The sequence below is a fragment of the Crocodylus porosus genome, unplaced genomic scaffold, assembly GCF_001723895.1.
Source record: "Crocodylus porosus isolate Cpor-Errol unplaced genomic scaffold, CroPor_comp1, whole genome shotgun sequence".
NCBI classification, from domain to species: domain Eukaryota; kingdom Metazoa; phylum Chordata; order Crocodylia; family Crocodylidae; genus Crocodylus; species Crocodylus porosus.
In genome coordinates this window covers 18,246,132-18,262,950 of record NW_017728943.1, presented here as the reverse complement: position 1 = coordinate 18,262,950, position 16,819 = coordinate 18,246,132, and the positions used below count along the sequence as shown (strand labels likewise).

The 16,819-nt window shown below is 41.2% G+C and overlaps 1 protein-coding gene across 2 annotated transcripts in view; it reads left to right on the top strand.

Moving 5' to 3' along the window:
* SLC35A5 (solute carrier family 35 member A5) overlaps nucleotides 1-12,459 on the top strand; it is an 18,074-nt gene extending 5,615 nt beyond the window's left edge. For both annotated transcript variants that reach the window (XM_019548821.1, XM_019548820.1), the window contains 4 exons: nucleotides 2,394-2,524; nucleotides 5,469-5,536; nucleotides 7,328-8,123; nucleotides 10,473-12,459. In XM_019548821.1, coding sequence (XP_019404366.1) covers nucleotides 2,394-2,524; nucleotides 5,469-5,536; nucleotides 7,328-8,123; nucleotides 10,473-10,541 — 1,064 coding nt within the window. In that variant the 3' untranslated portion in view covers nucleotides 10,542-12,459. The remainder of the gene's footprint in view (nucleotides 1-2,393; nucleotides 2,525-5,468; nucleotides 5,537-7,327; nucleotides 8,124-10,472) is intronic.
* Nucleotides 12,460-16,819: the final 4,360 nt, after the last annotated feature.

The following is a 16,819-nucleotide window of genomic DNA, read 5'->3' as shown; positions in this document are numbered from 1 at the left end:
CGATTCATAAATGTTAGGGTCAGAAGGGACCTCGATCGATCATTGAGTCCGACCCCCTGCCTGGGCAGGAAAGAGTGCTGGGTTCAGATAACCCCAGCCAGATGATTGTCCTGGTCATTGTTACCACAAGGATTCTTTTTACCGGAGACCCCCAAGGATTGACACAGCCCCTTGTCTGTTTTAGTATCAAGTAAAATTTAATTGCAACCCATAAGCCTTTTTACAAATTTCTTCTCTGTAATATAACCTGATAAATGGTTCCTTCAGATGGTACAGTAATGACTTTCAGTGGTAGGAGCCTCAGATCTTCTGCTGAGTGTGTGAGATGTTTGTTTCTGGATTTTCCGCTGCTCGAGCGAAAAGTCCACAGATGGCACTGCCTCCCCATGATAACAACGTGAACACAACGTTGTCATTTTGCTTGTCCACTACTTTTTTTTAACTTTCTCATCCCAAATTGTCCAGTCCTCAAGTTCCTTATCTCATCTTTTTAGATAATGTACTCCAGTCCTATCCCATTTTTGGTTTCATTTCCTTTTAGAGAAACTGATGTACCCGGTTCAGCCACTGTACTAGTCACAGCGCTCACTTTTCCCACTACCTTATGAGGCCCTCTGTACAATTTTACTGCTTAGTTCCAGGAAGGCCTAGATTCTGGTCAAAAGCCATAACATAACGCAGTTTGCCCACCACGGTCACGATCTGTCAGGGCTGCCCTGTGCTGTCAGGCTGTGAGCAGCCACAGCACGAACCAGGTGCAGCATGGGGTGGTGCAGGGCCAGGGCAGAGCGGCAATCCACTCCTTGCATGTCCTGGCCCACAGAATTGCCACCCATCACAGAAATGTGTGGGGAGCAGATCACAGCTCTGCCCCAGGCCCTATGCTGTCCCTGCCCTGTGATCCCAGCCTTGCCCTCTTGCCCATCCTGCTCCTGGATATCGTTCCATGCCCACCTCTGGCACCATCCCATCTACTTAGTTGAGTGTGCTCTGCCCATGGGTGTCCCAAACCAATCTCTAAGGAGACCTCATCCATCCACCCACTCTGACCAGTACCCCATGGACTGGCCTGGGCTATTCCCCCCCGCCCCTGCAACAGCTCACCAAAACTCCTTAAGTGGCCCTCGAGTCCAAATAATTGCCCACCTGTGCGCTAATCCCCACATCATTTAATACAGCTATACCTAAGACCATGAATGCCACCATTCCTTGCTGCTACTTTTCATTGATTGTTGCTGGTTCCAGGTTGCATCAGTCCATACTTTGCCTCTTTCTGTGTCCTGGTTTTGAGATATTCTTACTTTGTCCCTTCCTTTTTGAGCCTGTTAACTCCACTTCTTGCCAACTCCTTCCATTTCCCACCCACTGTATTTGCATCCTGTGCTGTTCATATTTTTAAATTTAAAATGCTGATTACGTTGAGATGCATATCTCTGAATGTCTTGGCAAACTTAGTCCTACATCTCCTTCCCTCATCCTCTGTTTTGGCTTCCTTTACAGCCTGTTGTCATTTAAATGGCAGGTTCTGTGGGGTGGTTTAACAGGGTGGTCTGTTCCTTTTAAGAGGGAACAGTCAGCTGTATTGAGAGAGTCCAGCTGCAGGGCATTTAGATAATGAGAGAGTGCCCCACTGGGAGCTTAACACCCCAGGAAAGTGAGCAGAAGAGGCAGGTAAGCTGCGGGCTAAATTTCTTGCTGTACAGAGGTGCCAGGCTGCTGTGCTGGGGCCAGAGCCAAGGGGGTTCCCCTTCCAGTGTCCAGGACAGGACAGCAGGATTTTCATTAATTTGTTTTAAAACTGTTTTATATGGGAGGAGCTCCTCAGATGACAGCAGCCTAGGCAAACAAGATGGCTTCTGGGGTTTTTGTTTTCAGGTGCTACACTTTGGGTTTATGTAAAGAAGGTTTTTTACATTTAGGTCACTGTTTTAAATCTGGTTACAATCAGCAGACATGGAAAGCCATTTCCATCTGGCTGCGATTCCTTGCCTTCATAAAATGACTGGCAGTGTCTTGATTGTTCCTAGTCGGAACATGACCCTATCATTGAAAGTGTTTCTAGGAGAATTAATACCTTCTTTGCTCAGGACAAGGATTGAATGGCCACGCAGACTCATCTCTTCCCCTTATAAGCAGTTATCTTATGTCAGTGGATAAAAGTGATTGGCAAGACTGTGGGGGAGGTTTGTGTTGTCTCTGTCTCTGTTGTATGTCTTGTGATTTACCAGGAGATTGGACTGGCACTTGTTGTCAAAACCTGATTTGCTTTTAAAACAAATAGTTTCTGTTCTGTGTAATATGTCTTGCACACATCAACCTGAGATGCCTTTAGCTCCAGTTTTCATCATTCACGTTCCCTTAACTAACCAACTTCCTTCTTTTTCTTTCATTAGGTCAATTATGTCATCATTTTGGATGTGCATCATGGAGGGAATTTTGTAACTACATGAAATGGTCAATTCCTGCCTTTCTTTATTTTTTGGATAACCTGATTATTTTCTATGTCTTATCCTACCTCCAACCAGTAAGTATATATGTACCAAATAAGGTAGCATTAAATGAGACAAGGCTCACCTTTTTGAAGGTTCATACCAGTTGCGGGTTTGTGCTCCCATAGCTGAGCTGCATAAGCATTTCATGTATGGTTATTGTTTATTCCTTCCACCCACCTGACTTAGAGCCTTCTTTTTAGCTACCAAATGTGAAGAATCCCTTTTATTTTCTCCTGCTTGACTGATTTTTACAGGTAGAATGAATAGTTTCAAAGAGATTCCTGTTTTGGTTCATCATCTTTTTTCTTCTTTTCAGACTAGCATTTCTGTTCCCCACTGTTTTTTTTCCAGAAGGCTGGGTTTTAAGACTTATTTCCTACAGAACTTCTATCACTGATCTTTTTAAAGTATGATTTCATATAATGGCTTATTCGTTTTTCTTTCTTCCATTCTGTGCCAAGTAAATCTCAGAAGCTTGTGAGCATTGTTAGGTCATAATCATTAAATGATAACACCCAGGTTGACTGATACTTGCTGAATTTCTCCAGAGGACCTGAATTCATTTTTTATATATTTAGAAAAAAAGATTGTGTCTTCATGCTTTCTATTTAGAGCTGGGTTTGTTTATTTATTTGGTTCAAATGTTATTATTTGAACAGCCTGTTAATATTGACAAACTCTGAAGTAAATGCTGTGAAACATGCTTGCATTCCCTTTGCATATAGAGTACACTGAAAATACTTCAAAGTAAGCAGGTCGTGTCTGAACCCTAAGTTGTGATTATCTTATGTTTCCATGAAAGCTGGTTTGAGGTTAGTTTGTGAAGCAAAGATGAAATATAAATGGAACCTTTGGTAGTTCATCCTCTCCTGGACCTGTTCTGGATTTATCAATTTCGACTGCAAATATTTTTCTTTCTCACAAATGGGTCTGAAGGAAATTAGTTTATTATTATTATTATTATTATTATTATTATTTTTAATTCTAATTTCACAAGTCAGGAAATCAGATTTATTAAGCTGCACTTTAACCTCTTGCATGGATACATTGCACCCAGGGGCTTTGATTTACATGAGAACAGAGCACTGGCAATGTGACCGACTATTTGGTAAATAAGGTGTTGGGCCACAACAGAAAAAAAGCAGCACTTTCTTTTTGCTAATTGCAGAGTTAGTGTTGAGATTTTAACGACAAGGCAAAAAGGGTTTCAATATTGTTTTAAGTAATACCTAGCTAGCTGGATATAAACTTACTATGTAACAGAGTAATTTGTCTTTTGAGGGTCTTGTTGCAGGGAGGTATTGAAAATTAATTAATCTATGTAACATTTTTATACATATCACTATTCATTAAGAAGGCTCTGAAATTTAACAGTAAATATATTTAATTAAACTCTTAATTTTTAGAAATTCCTGTTGCCCTCTGTTGCTGTTCTAGTTCATTAGAGATGCAACAGAACACCATTCTTAGCTATAGGGCAGTATAAATAGCAGACATGCTAGCTCCTTTGCTATTCACAGCGATCCAGAATAATGCATTCTGAGATGCATGTATTTATTGACAGCCTGGTTAAGTGAACACAATAATCTAATACTCCTTTGCAGTTCATCTGTAAAAAGCATGGCCATGATGCCATGCTTAGACACATTAATGGGAGTCCAGTTGCTTTCTAGCTGAATGAGATTGAAAAGGCTTTGGGGACAGAAGGCGATGGCAAATCCCTGTGGGGTTCTGAACTTAAAATGCAGTGGTTCTAAGCATGCTTCTGCTCTGAAAAGTGGTATTACACAGTTCCCTTGCTGTTTATCAACTCTGCCAGATCAATTTTGCTCAGCTTTAGCATAAGACAGTGTTGTTTTTATCACTAGCTCCCCTTTGGATTTGAAAGAATTTGGAGTCTTTCCATTCTGTGCTTTGTCACAGTTAATGAATTTTTGTTAATTAGTAAGCTGCACTAATTAAAAGCGGCCATGTATCACATGTATCATTGTCACTGCATGTCCCTGCACTGAAAAAATATCAGCGGGGTGGTTTGAAATATAAAGTTCATTGGACACATTTTATTTCAAGGAGCATTGCTGCCATTTTGTCAGCACAGAGATACACAGCAACGGTGATGCACAAGGCTGCTAGAACGCTTCAATTTCCATACTCCAGCAGACTCAGTTGAGTCTGCTCTGATGCGCTGGATTTTCAGTGCATCAGAACAGGCTCCCTGCATATGTATAGGAGCCCTTAGTCTTCAGATTATGTCTTCAGTTAGTTATATGTGTGCCACAGCACTTGCTGTGCCATTAATAGACCCAGTTAATTGGGTGATTGAGGCAGAACACACTCCCAGCTTTTACACTCCCAGTAAAAGCTGGGTTTTTTTTCCATTGTGAGCCAATCTCTTAGTATTTCTTTCATGTTTGTTTTCTGGCTGCCTAGGAGCCGTGGTCATACGATAGCAGTGCAGTCTGTGACCTCGGGAGCAAACCTGTAGATTGAGACAGTGCCATTTTTTAGGCAGTAGACCTGTGCTTTTCAATTCCTTTCACACGCTTGAAAGCTCTGGCATTGAGATCTTGGAAGCATCATGAAGGTAAAACAATTACCTTAGCCCACCTCTGTTATCCATGTATTCCCATGTCATGGTGACTGTTCATGAAGGTTGCTCACACTGATGTCTGATCCATTGCTCTCTGAAATCAAGAAGAGCCGTTTCAACACCTCTCTAGGCAACGGCAAAGCCTGCCTCTCAAAAGAGGATTTAGCTAGGCTTTATGCACCATTTAAATCTTCAGTGTGGGCCACAGATGTCTTTTAAGGAATTCTGTGTTGTCTGCCCATTAAGTGCGTCTCACCTGAAGGAGAATTTTAGTGCCAATGCGGCCAGTTTTTTGCTGTAGCACATCGTGGGAGGTGACCTTTGTGAGGGTTGATCTTGTTGGACTACATTTGAATTGTAATTTTGTTCCCTGTGCTCTTTTTTAGGCTATGGCTGTATTGTTCTCAAATTTTGTCATTATAACAACAGCATTCCTATTCCGGATAGTGTTGAAGTAAGTTTCTATTAAAGCAAAATGTTAAGTGTTTCTTCTGTCATCCAACTGGAGAAGTTTGTTGCAATCCTCCTCTTTGTAAAACAGCTATCATTATTTTTAAAGCTTTTTATTTTCTAGTGTCTTTGGGACACAAGCCATAGGGATGGATGGTTTAAACTTGCTGCTAAATATGAAATGTGCCTTGTTTAGATCGCTGCAGATTTGGCAATTGTTCTTCTGTGACCTAATATACAAATGGGACCATAACTGTGTGGTTATTATGTGGCCTCACTAGAGTTGTGGTTGGTTGGTTGCTAGAAGTGTGCCTTTCCATGTGTTAGTGTGGTTATTTTACTTTTTAAGTTTATCTTTTGTTCTGAAATTCTTGAGTTTGCATTACCTCTTTCAGGGACCATTGCAACATGCTTCTGTTATTTTCTTATGCTTAAGTTACTGACTCCATTTCAATATTAACTGTGAATTTATGGAGTGTTATACTCCTGTAGTCAGGGGTATAGGTTGTAGCTGTGTTGGTTTAAGGACACAGGCAGACAAGGTTCTTTGGGTAAATCTGATATCCTTTATTAGAGCAACTCAAATAGTTGGAAAAATTCTTCTTAGCTAAGAAGAATTTTTCCAGTTATTTGAGTTAGTTTAATAAAAAATATCAGATTTACCCCCAAGAACCTTGCCTGCCTATACACCTGTATTGTCATTTTTAGAAAAATAAATGGCAAGTCACTTTCCTGAGGATTAATTGAACCAGATATTATTAGAGTTGCTAGAATTGGTCTCAAACACTTTTGTCAAACTGTTGAATTTGATGAGAAAGGGGATAATTTTTCTGAAGAAAATTGCTGTGAAAATCTTTGTCATGTTATTGACTGGTCATACATGATGATAAACAAAGATTAAATACATGGGAGAATGATGTACAATAGTGTAGTGTAGAGATGTACTCAGTCTTACTGTGCCAGTGATGGGTTTTTAGTTTGATCTGTTTAGTCAAATGAAATCGTATTCTAAAAATGTAGGATTATGTTCTTTTTTTTTTTTCATGTTATCTTGTTTGTTTCTCCTGTGTCCTCCCTCTCCTTAAAAATAATATTTTGCTTATTGAGGCTCTAAGGGGATGCATATGCTATAAGCTTTTACAAACCTCCCTATTTTTAACCAAAATGAGTTTTTGACAGTCTGATTAAAATGTTTAGTCCTGTGTTGTTTAGTTTTCAGTCTTTGTGACATCATGATTTCGTATGTTCTCCTATGGCCATCATTATTCAAAATAAATAAGACCAGGAAGAATTTCTGAGACTAAAGAACAGCCAATATAATTTAGGCAGTCTTGCCCACTACATCAATACTTCTGTGAGGAAAAGGGCACAAAAACTGGACTGACTTTCAGTGAAGACTTGCAAAAAAGGATTTCTTTGAATACACACACACACACACGTGTGTGTTTGTACATGCACACATATGTATATAAAAATAAAATCACCTAATCACCTGCCCTGAGTTCTTACTTCTGCGCCTCCATCACGAGTCAGGTAGGAGCTCCCCTTGCTGCTATCTGGCATGTGGGCTCTTTGATGCCTGAGTTGATAACTCAGGTAAAACCCTGGCCCTTGCACTCAGCCTTTTATCATTGCCTCAACAAAGGCAGGACTTTTCACTCTCTGACTGGAGTTGTGTATGGTGTAGTAGTTTCCAGTTTCGGCACCTTATTTGTTCTCCTCACATTTAACCTCTGTCACTGAACTTGTAACCAATACGAATTTGGGGGGTTTGGGCTTCTTTTTCTTTTCACAGACGGCAGCTCTCCTGGGTGCAGTGGGCCTCGTTGCTGATTTTGTTCCTGTCCATCATAGCTCTGACTGCTGGGACCGGAAGCCATCAGAATGGCTTGGCTGCCCATGGATTTCATCATGACATGTTTTTCAGCCCATCAAACAGCTGCCTTCAATACTCCAGGCTCGAAAGAGAGTGCTGGGGAAGAAGTAACTGCACAGTATCTGGGCTTTTTCCCACCTTCAGGTGGAACGTCACTGCCACCACGGCAGGAGCTTTGAAAACCCTCCGCCTTGGCCTGGGCCACCTCCTCATACTAGTGCAGTGCTTCATTTCTGCTCTGGCCAATATCTACAGTGAAAAGATTCTGAAAGAAGGAGACCGACTCAGTGAAAGCATCTTTGTGCAGAACAGCAAACTCTATGTATTCGGGGTGCTGTTTAACGGGCTAATCCTAGCCCTGCACTCTGACTACTATAGGCAGATACAGTCCTGTGGCTTGTTTTATGGGCACAACACCTTCTCCATAGCCCTCATTTTTGTCACAGCCTTCATGGGACTGTCTGTGGCCTTCATCTTGAAGTTTCGAGACAACATGTTCCACGTCATGACTGCCCAGGTCACCACGGTGGTAATCACTACTGTGTCGGTCATAGTCTTTGACTTCAGACCTTCTCTGGAGTTTTTCTTGGAAGCTCCTGTGGTGCTTCTCTCCATATTTATCTATAATGCCAGCAAACCACCTGGGCAAGAATATGTTGTTCAGGGGGAGAGGAGCAAACTTTTCAGTGGAGACGTGTGGGAACGTTCCAGTGGGGTAAGGCTTTTAAGATGCTTGTTTTTCTTTGTCAAGCTGACCGTACAGATGATTTGCTACACCTGTGGGTAGCACTTGTGATTCAGCCAAAATTGTCACATTAATTTAAACTCTATAAGCTCACACTCAGTCTTTTAAATAGGTTAGTCCCTATTTTAGCTCCATACTAGTGTTGTTTGCAGTTCCTGTCTTCTATCCCAAGGCCTAGCTGAAGACCCTGCCTTTCCCCTCTAATCTCAGGTGATCTTGCAGGCACTTTAGCTTGAATTAACCTTTCTCCTACAATGTTTGCAACCCAGATACCCCCATCTGCTCATACCAGTACATGGGAACTGATTTATAATCAAGTTGAAATCAAGTCTGTTTTTACCCCTGGAACTCAGCCAATTGCTGAAAGTAGATAAACAGTGTAAATGGAATAAAGTAGATTAGGTGTTAACATTCTTCCAGTTTTAAAAATCTAAGATATTTCAAGAAACCCAGGTAAGGTTTTTTACTGTAAGAGTTTTAACATGATTTTTCCGCTATACTTTTTGCTCTTTGAATAGTAATATGGGCATTAAAATTTGGGGAAACCTTTTTATGGAAGGAGCTTGCTCAACCATTTTACATTTAAGTGAAATGAGAAATAAGTCTGAGATACAGGTGGGAGATGGGCAAGATTCCAGAAGACTGGAAAAGGGCTAAGTGCCTAACTTTAAAAAAGGGAAAAAGGAGGACCCAGGGAATTAAGGACTGGTCAGTCTGACTTCAGTACCCAGGAAGTTATTGGAGGAAATTTATAAAGAAGTGAATGTGTGTACATCTAAAGGAAGTGATCACTAGCAGCTGGTGTGAGTTTGTTAAGAATAGATCATGCCAAACTAACTTAATCTTCTTTGACAAAGTAACTAGTTCTGTGGATAAAGGGCATGCAATGGTCACACTGTACAAGGACATTAGTAAGGCTTTTGGTAAAGTCCCATACAACTTTCTCATAAATAGGGACCTACCAAAATTGCAATTTCGTGGATATTGCGAAATCCAGCATTGCCTGCCAAATCCATGAGTCTGTGGAGGGGTGAGGGGGTGAATCTTACTGGAAAGTGTGCTGTAGCAGCCTACTGGGGTGGGGGTCTGCCCGCTCAAGGGGCTGCTGGCAAGATGCCTGCCTCCCACCCCTGCCCCTCACCACTGATTGGCTGCAGGGGCTGTCTGTCATGCGGACCTGCCCTTCTCCACCAGTCAGCAAGGGGCAGGGCCACGTGCCAGGCAGCCATTGCAGCCAGTCAGTGGTGAGGGGCAGAACCACCAGGACCCCTCAGCTAGAGACCTGTGGGGGGAGGGAGGGTGCTGTGTTCCACCCGTGCAATGGCTGCTGGGCTCCTTGTTCTGCCCATGAAATTGGGGCTAGGGGGGCAGCCGCCCTGAATTTGGTAGAAACTGAACCAGAGGGATGTGGACTAGATAAAATTGATATAAGGCAGATGCAGAATTGACCCAATAATTGAAAACAAAGGGTAATTCTAAATGGATCAATGTCAGAATGGTAGGAGTTTTAAATTGGAGTTGCATAGGGGTCTTTCCTTGGTCCAGTACTGTTTAACATGTTTGCTAATGATTTGGTTGCCAAAATAGAGAGGTTCCTGATCAAGTCTGCAGATTAAATGAAACTGGGAGATATTGAAACACTTGGGCGGGGGGGATAGGAGTAGATTCAGAAGGATCTTGATAGATTGGAAAGCTGGGCTAGAAACAACAGGATTAAGTTCAACACAGATGTATGTATATTATGGCCATGTTCTGTGAGCAGCAGGGGCCACAGTCTGCATATAGTCCTGGGAAATTTAATTTAACCCTGAAAGTGGGGAGTAAATGTTTCCTCACTGTTCCATACTCTGCCATTGCTGAGTGATGGTTAACAGATATACAAATAATGTGTATAATCATATGTTTGTGAAATCAGGCATGTTTTAGACCATGTACTTAATCAACTGGGGGGATGGGGGACAAATTATTCAGCACCTCTGTGTCCAGGAAGAAAGAAGTCTCCATGCAGGAAGAAGCATGTCTGTTAATACAACTGCATCCATTGGACTAGGGAAAAATGAAAGGAGGCCAACACAGAATGGTGAAATACTTTTTTCAGTTAAAAACAAATCTGGGGACTTTCCCTCATGAATAGCTGTCTGTTCTATCCAAGACAAGGGTTTAATGTAAAAGAGATTTAAAGCACAAGCCCTTGATTTCACAGTTATGGCTGGACTGCTTCAAAATAAGTGTTTCTTGTGTTCTTGGCAAAAGGAAAATTTGCTCATAATTAACTCTTTTTTATTTTTTGTTTTTCCCACCCCCTTCTGGGTCCTGTAGGATGGAGAGGAGCTTGAGAGACTGACCAAACCAAATAGTGATGCTGATACTGATGAAGATGCCTTCTAGCCTGGGGTGGTACAGATGAGTGCTGGGCAGTCTTCAAGAGAGCAGCTTGAACGTCCTTCAGAACGTGGAAGAGTTGTTTTTTATTGTGCAGAACATTTGAGAATATTTGTTTTTTGGTGGTTCCAGGGGAGAGGTGATTGTGGAGTTAACTGTTTTCAAGTTGTGCCAGTAACTCGAACACAGCAGGGTACGTTTCAGGGTTGGAGGTGATTACAGATGAGTATAAACCCCATGGTATACCAGAGGTAGGAAAGGAACACTGTAGAATCACTAGCTTGATCCATGTAAATTGCAGTGTGTGCTGTATTCTCCTCTTGCATCAGTGTAAATCATGGGCTAAGCGCAATGAAGTCAATGTAAAGGGGTGGAAAATATGTGGCCCTTAGTCTTATTAAACAGGATGATCCAAGAGCTGAGTGTCAGCCCAGCAATTTGAAAGTAAAGGTGGCATGCTAGTGTTCATGTGCGCCATAGTGACAGTGTTGACTCCCCTCCGAGGCAAAGGTCCTCATCCTACAAACATTCTGTCAGTGTTGATCCTGGTTCACCCTCAGTTGCTCTGTGGTTTGGCCCCCTAACATCGTCGTGTGCCATCAGCATGTGGAATGCTGCTTAAGTTATAGGTACCCTTATATCTGAATTTGTATTAACGTGTTTGTTAGTGTTATGTCCTTCTCTTCTGTTCTTTTGACAAATGGTTCCATAGAACCAGTTTCATCACCATTCCAGTAGCTTTCGGGAGTTGCTGAGCATGTGTTACGTTACTACAACTTACCAACTTACAAGCACTTGTGATCTATTTTGATAACGTGACTGGTATAGCCGATTGGAAGACCAGCTTCCCTGCTCATCTGAAATCTGAGGGGCTTTTTTGTTTTTTAAAATGGATCTTGTTGCATCTTCCTCTAGTTTGAAAATTCTTATGCCTTGTGTGCCTCCCTGGAATTATAGTTTGTCCATTGCCGTACACTGGAGAGTTCTGTTCTGTGTCACTGGAAATGAAATTATGCTGAAACCGTATTTCACTATTTTGTCAATACAAAATAATGACTTTTAAATTTAAAGGAAATTGGCAAGATAAATTTGGCCCCAAAAATATTTTTTGTACAAGCTTTTAAAAAAAATTCTGAAATTTCCTTGATCTTGAAAAAAGGAATTAAGTGTAATCTACAGAAAACCTGTATATTTTTATGCAGTGTTTGTGGCACAGAGCTCCAGTGCATGGCCTCTGATAATTACATTGACTGGAGACTGTAGCATAATTTGGCCAGGCTATTCCTTGTGTCCATACTTAGAGAAATGGAAGAAGAAAATGCTGTGAATTATGAAAGGCACATTGAATTATGGAAACAATTCCTGTTAACACTGGACAACATGGTCAGGAAGATTGAGCACCTCCTGAGGTTTATTTTTTCTACAGGTTTGGCCATTTTGCCCAGATCATTTTCATTTTGACTTTCAGCCCAAGTTACCCTGTTCATACAACAGGGATAAAAATACCATTATCAACCTCACAGGGATGTCATGAGGATTAAGTGTTGAATTTGAGTCTCTGCACAACTCTACAAACACTCCATTAAGTGTTATTTTAGTAATTAAGTTATTACTAATACCACAGGTAAGGAGACCTGTTTACAAATATGGAGGCAAATTCACTGCTATATTCTGGTTGTTTGACAGCATTGTGGTTATGTAGGGTAGCCGTGAACCCAGTTTAATCAGACAGTTGCTTTGAATCTGCCTCATTTGTTTTAAACTAATAATGTATATTGAGACAAGCCATTTGGCTTAGGGGGAGGTATTGTTCTCTATTACAGGGATGCCTTTGTAACAAACATTGAGTTTTACATGTAATTTATCAGATCTAATGGTGAAATAAATTTGAATAAATTAAAGTACAAATAATAAATCCACAGGCTGACAGTGGTCCTGATTCTGATTAAATCCCAGCTTATGCTTGTGGGCAGAGGGGCTGGATTTGTCATGCCAATGTGTCTCCTTGCTTTTTCAGAGGTCCTCATTGATTTAGTAAGATTGTTTAGTGAAAAGTTGGGGTCTAAAACTGAACCTTGCACAAGATACAAGTCCCATTGCTGTGTATACATAAGAACATATGCAGTGCCATACTGGATCAGACCAATGGCCTGTCTATCCCAGTATCTCATTTCCAACTGTGGCAGAAGTAGATGCTGTAGAGGGAGAGCATTGAACTAGATATCTCCAGAGTGGTCTATGCCCTATTCAGTACCCTCCCTGTCATCCATCATTACTGATTTAGAGATGCCAGAGGAAACATCTCAAACCACTCTGTTCCATGACCATTAATAGATCTATCGTTCATTAATTTATCCAGTTTCTTTTTGGACCTGGCTGTGCTATCTGCCTCCACCAGCTCCTATGGCAATAAATTCTACAAGTTAACTATGTATTGTGTAAAAAAAGTACTTCCCCTTGTTAGTTTTAAACCTGTCACCTACTAACGTCAGGTGAGACCCGAGTTCTACTGTTCTTGGACTCAGTGAACAAGAGTTCCCTGTTCACTTAGTTTACACCCTTCATGATTTTATAGATCTCTATCATATCCCCCCTCAGCCACCACCTTTCCAAACTGAAGAGTCCTAGCCTTTTTAATCTTTATGGTATGGCAAATGCTTCATGCCTCTGATCATTTTGGTTGCCCTTCTCTGAATCTTTTCTAGTTATACTACCAGGACCTCCTTTTTGAGGGGTGGAGACTAAAACTGCACTCAGTATTCAACATGTGGGCACACCGTGGATTTATATGATGGCATGATGATGTTGTCTGTTTTGTTTTCAATTTCCTTCTTAATGATGACTAACAACAGGTGCAAGTCACTTGTATTGGAATGAGCCCTGTCACTAGCCATACTAAAGGATGCAGCAGCCAGCTATTGGTGTGTTTCTCAGAGGTTGAAGGCAATCCTGCTGTTTCCCTTGTGTCCCACAATCTACCCCAGGCATCATGTACTAATCATGTATGGATACATATCCTGTTGGTGGTTGATTGCTGTATTAATTAATACTGACCTGGTTAGTTCATTGGTCCATCAAATATGGTAGCTGCAGCCAACACCTGCTAAGTTGCATGTGGGATTTCCCTCCCCATCCCTACAGGAACCAGCTTCTGAACTGCATATTATAAGGTCTGGTATTTTTTTTAAATTTTTTTTAAGGCTCAGACTAGTATGAATTCAGGAATAAGGGCCCTATTGTGGCACTTGGTTCTAGCCCACCTTATTTACAGAGCATTGTAATTATGAAGTACATTTCTTTAGAGAAAAGATACAGCAGGAGATTCCATTCTGCTGAGAGAGCAGTCTATGGAGGCTTTATCATAGCATGGTTGGAGGAGGAGGTGCAGGGGGGCTTAACAGATGGGAAGTGGGAGCATGAGAAGAAGTAAAACACAAGCAATACAAGATAACGGATGTAGACAGTTTGGATGACAGCAGAAGTAGATAGAAAGAATAGTCATGAAGGCCCTTGAGAGAGAGGTACATGAGTGTCTTGCAAAACTAAACAGAGGCCAGAGTTTTATTGGGACTGGCTGGTACTCCCATGTAACTCCTTTCTCACTATAATCCTTTGAGCTCCATGTCATACATCTTGCATGCAAGGGAAGAGGGAACAATCTGAACATGGGACTGATCGTTTCAGAGCAGCTTTTTGGATAAATCAAAGAAGGGGGAGAGAAGATGCAGGAAAACCAGAAGAGGGGTTACAGTTACTAAATAAATGAACTAAACCAAGAATTGGGAGAACCCTAATCCAAATGGTTAAGTCTAATTATGTTTCTGTAGTCTTCACTAGACTTTCCTCCAGGATAATGGCAAAATAATTTGAAGCATTTAACTTCATGCTAGCTTTCTTGTGACACTTTTCAGCATAAGATGTGATTTACCCCCTTCAATTTCAGTGGATACATTTGTCCATGGCTGTCTGTAGCATTTTTAGGTGATGCTAATGAACTGCCCTGGTCCACTTAAATGTGAGCGATTTCATACCTACTTACCTTCTTGTTTGTTATCTCAGGGTGCTCAGAGGCATGGTTAGTCATGATTAAAACTGTGTCCCTTGGTGTGAGTTGCTGGGCTGTTTTAGGGAAGGAAATGTGTGCCCAGAAACTACCATTTCCTTCCTATTCTTCCCTTTCTCCAGTGAGGGAACAGTTTGCTGCTGAAGTGCCAGCAGCAAATTACTACTTGCAGTCTTGCTGTGGTCGCTCATCTCTGCTGGCCATTGCCTGAGGGCATAGAGTCAACCCTCTGTCCTGAGAGGACAGTAAGTATATAGTGTCCCTTGGTCCTGCACTCCTGGAACATGTCAGGCCACCCCTCTCCAACCTTCTTCCATGCGTGTGTGGGCCACATTATGATGGTAAACACCTAGATGAAGAGTAGTATGCATGTAAAAGCACTATTCAAATGCCTCTATATAGATTTTCCTCTGGGAAGAACAGTGACCTTTCTCTGGCATACTCGTAGAATCATACAAGAAAGAAAAACACCCAAACTTATGTCTGTGATTTATTTAGAAGGTATTGCTTTACAAGTGACACTTAAATGTGAAACTAAACAACCAATCTCATTCTTTTCTATATTTTTATGGTAGCTTGTTAACAGAGAGAGAATCCTGCTTGCTTGAATCTGTACAGAACTTAATAGGAAACATTTAAATGCAACTTCCAGCCCTGATCAGAAGGAGACTGCATGTAGGTAAATCAACTCAGTTATCTCCACTGCCAAGTTCAGCCCTAATGAAAGCCTTCCTGTTTGCTTCAGATAAGCTGTACAGGACTATTAGTGAGGCTGTGTTGAATGGGAGAGAGATGGGTACAAAACATATTGGTAGGAGGGAAGCAGAAATATTCTGTGCAGCAATATGGACATAAATTTCATCCAGGTATAGCAAAGGCTTTGAATGGGCTCGTAAGAAAAATGTGTGTAAATTGGCCAGAAGTAAGCAAGAAAGCACCCTTGAAATGGTTCTGTAGAAGTGTTAAGATACTATTGTACAGTTGGATGTCTCAGCCATTAATTTTCAGTGGAAGCTCTTGCACATCTTTGCCAGCTGGAAGGCAGCTTTGGTTTGTTAACAGATTCATGTTTTGTGCATGGGTCTTACCCCCTGCAATAGCTGTGGTTGGGTGTTCATACTAGTCTCCATCATATCACCGGTTTACCTCCAAATCCATAACCACATTCTGTTTTCCTCACAAAAGATACCAGAGTGTTGAATGAAAGAACTGGCTGAGCAGAAGGTTCACTGTCTGCCACGTGGCTCTTAGCAAATGAGTTGGACAGGGAGAACAGCCTGACTGAGACTCTGCCAAGCTGTTATTGAGAGCCCAGATTTACAAATGTTTCAACTTAAGAACTGTTGAAAAATGTTTGGTTCCTCATTCAGGGTTGAGGAAATAGTTCTACAAAACCAACTTTGAAGACAGATGTTTTCATCTTCCCTTTGTTTATAAAGTATTGGTTAAAACAGCACCGTGAATCCAAGCACAACAGCCTAGTACCAAAAGGAGAACCTCAGTGAAAATGATCAGTTTAGACCAAAACCTAAATCCCAGGAGCAGTGCAACTATCTATAAAATTAACAACTATGAAAGCATGGCTTTTAGTTGATTAAGGCTGCGTGATGAATGGGTGAACATGGCTCAGTGTCTGCTTTTTCTGAGGGTGGTGCCCCAGTTAAGGTTGCTTGTAAGACTCAAACTACAGAACTTAAAATGCTTCGGGATTTTTTGTTTTGGGAAAGGTTGAATGGTTGTGTAGGATTTTCTTGGCTAAGTAAAGCATAGATTCTTTCAGCCCTAGTTCCTCAACAAAGTTTTCTGGTGGGGGCTATCAGAAGGAATCCTTGCAAAATTCAGCCCCATTTTGGATTCCAAATGATCACCCTCAGGATGCCAAGTTGTTCAGAAATGGGGACTTTTTGGCTGGGCTCCTTAACAAGATGGGAGCTTAACACCAAAATTTAGACCAAGAGTAAGTCACCTTACTGGCATAAAACAAATTTTACTTGAAATCCCTGGGCAAATATAAAGATCTTGCTCATTTGCTTCAAGTAGATTTTTTCTTTTGATACATTTATTCCCTTCTCTCTCACTGAACATTGATGTTATTGATCAGACCTTTAAAACAAGCCATAATCTAGTGTCATTCACTAGGCACTTCTATAAACAGTCATTTAAAAATACAAAGACACAGAAAGGTTTTTAAGCTAATACCTAAAAATGCCACCTCCTTCTC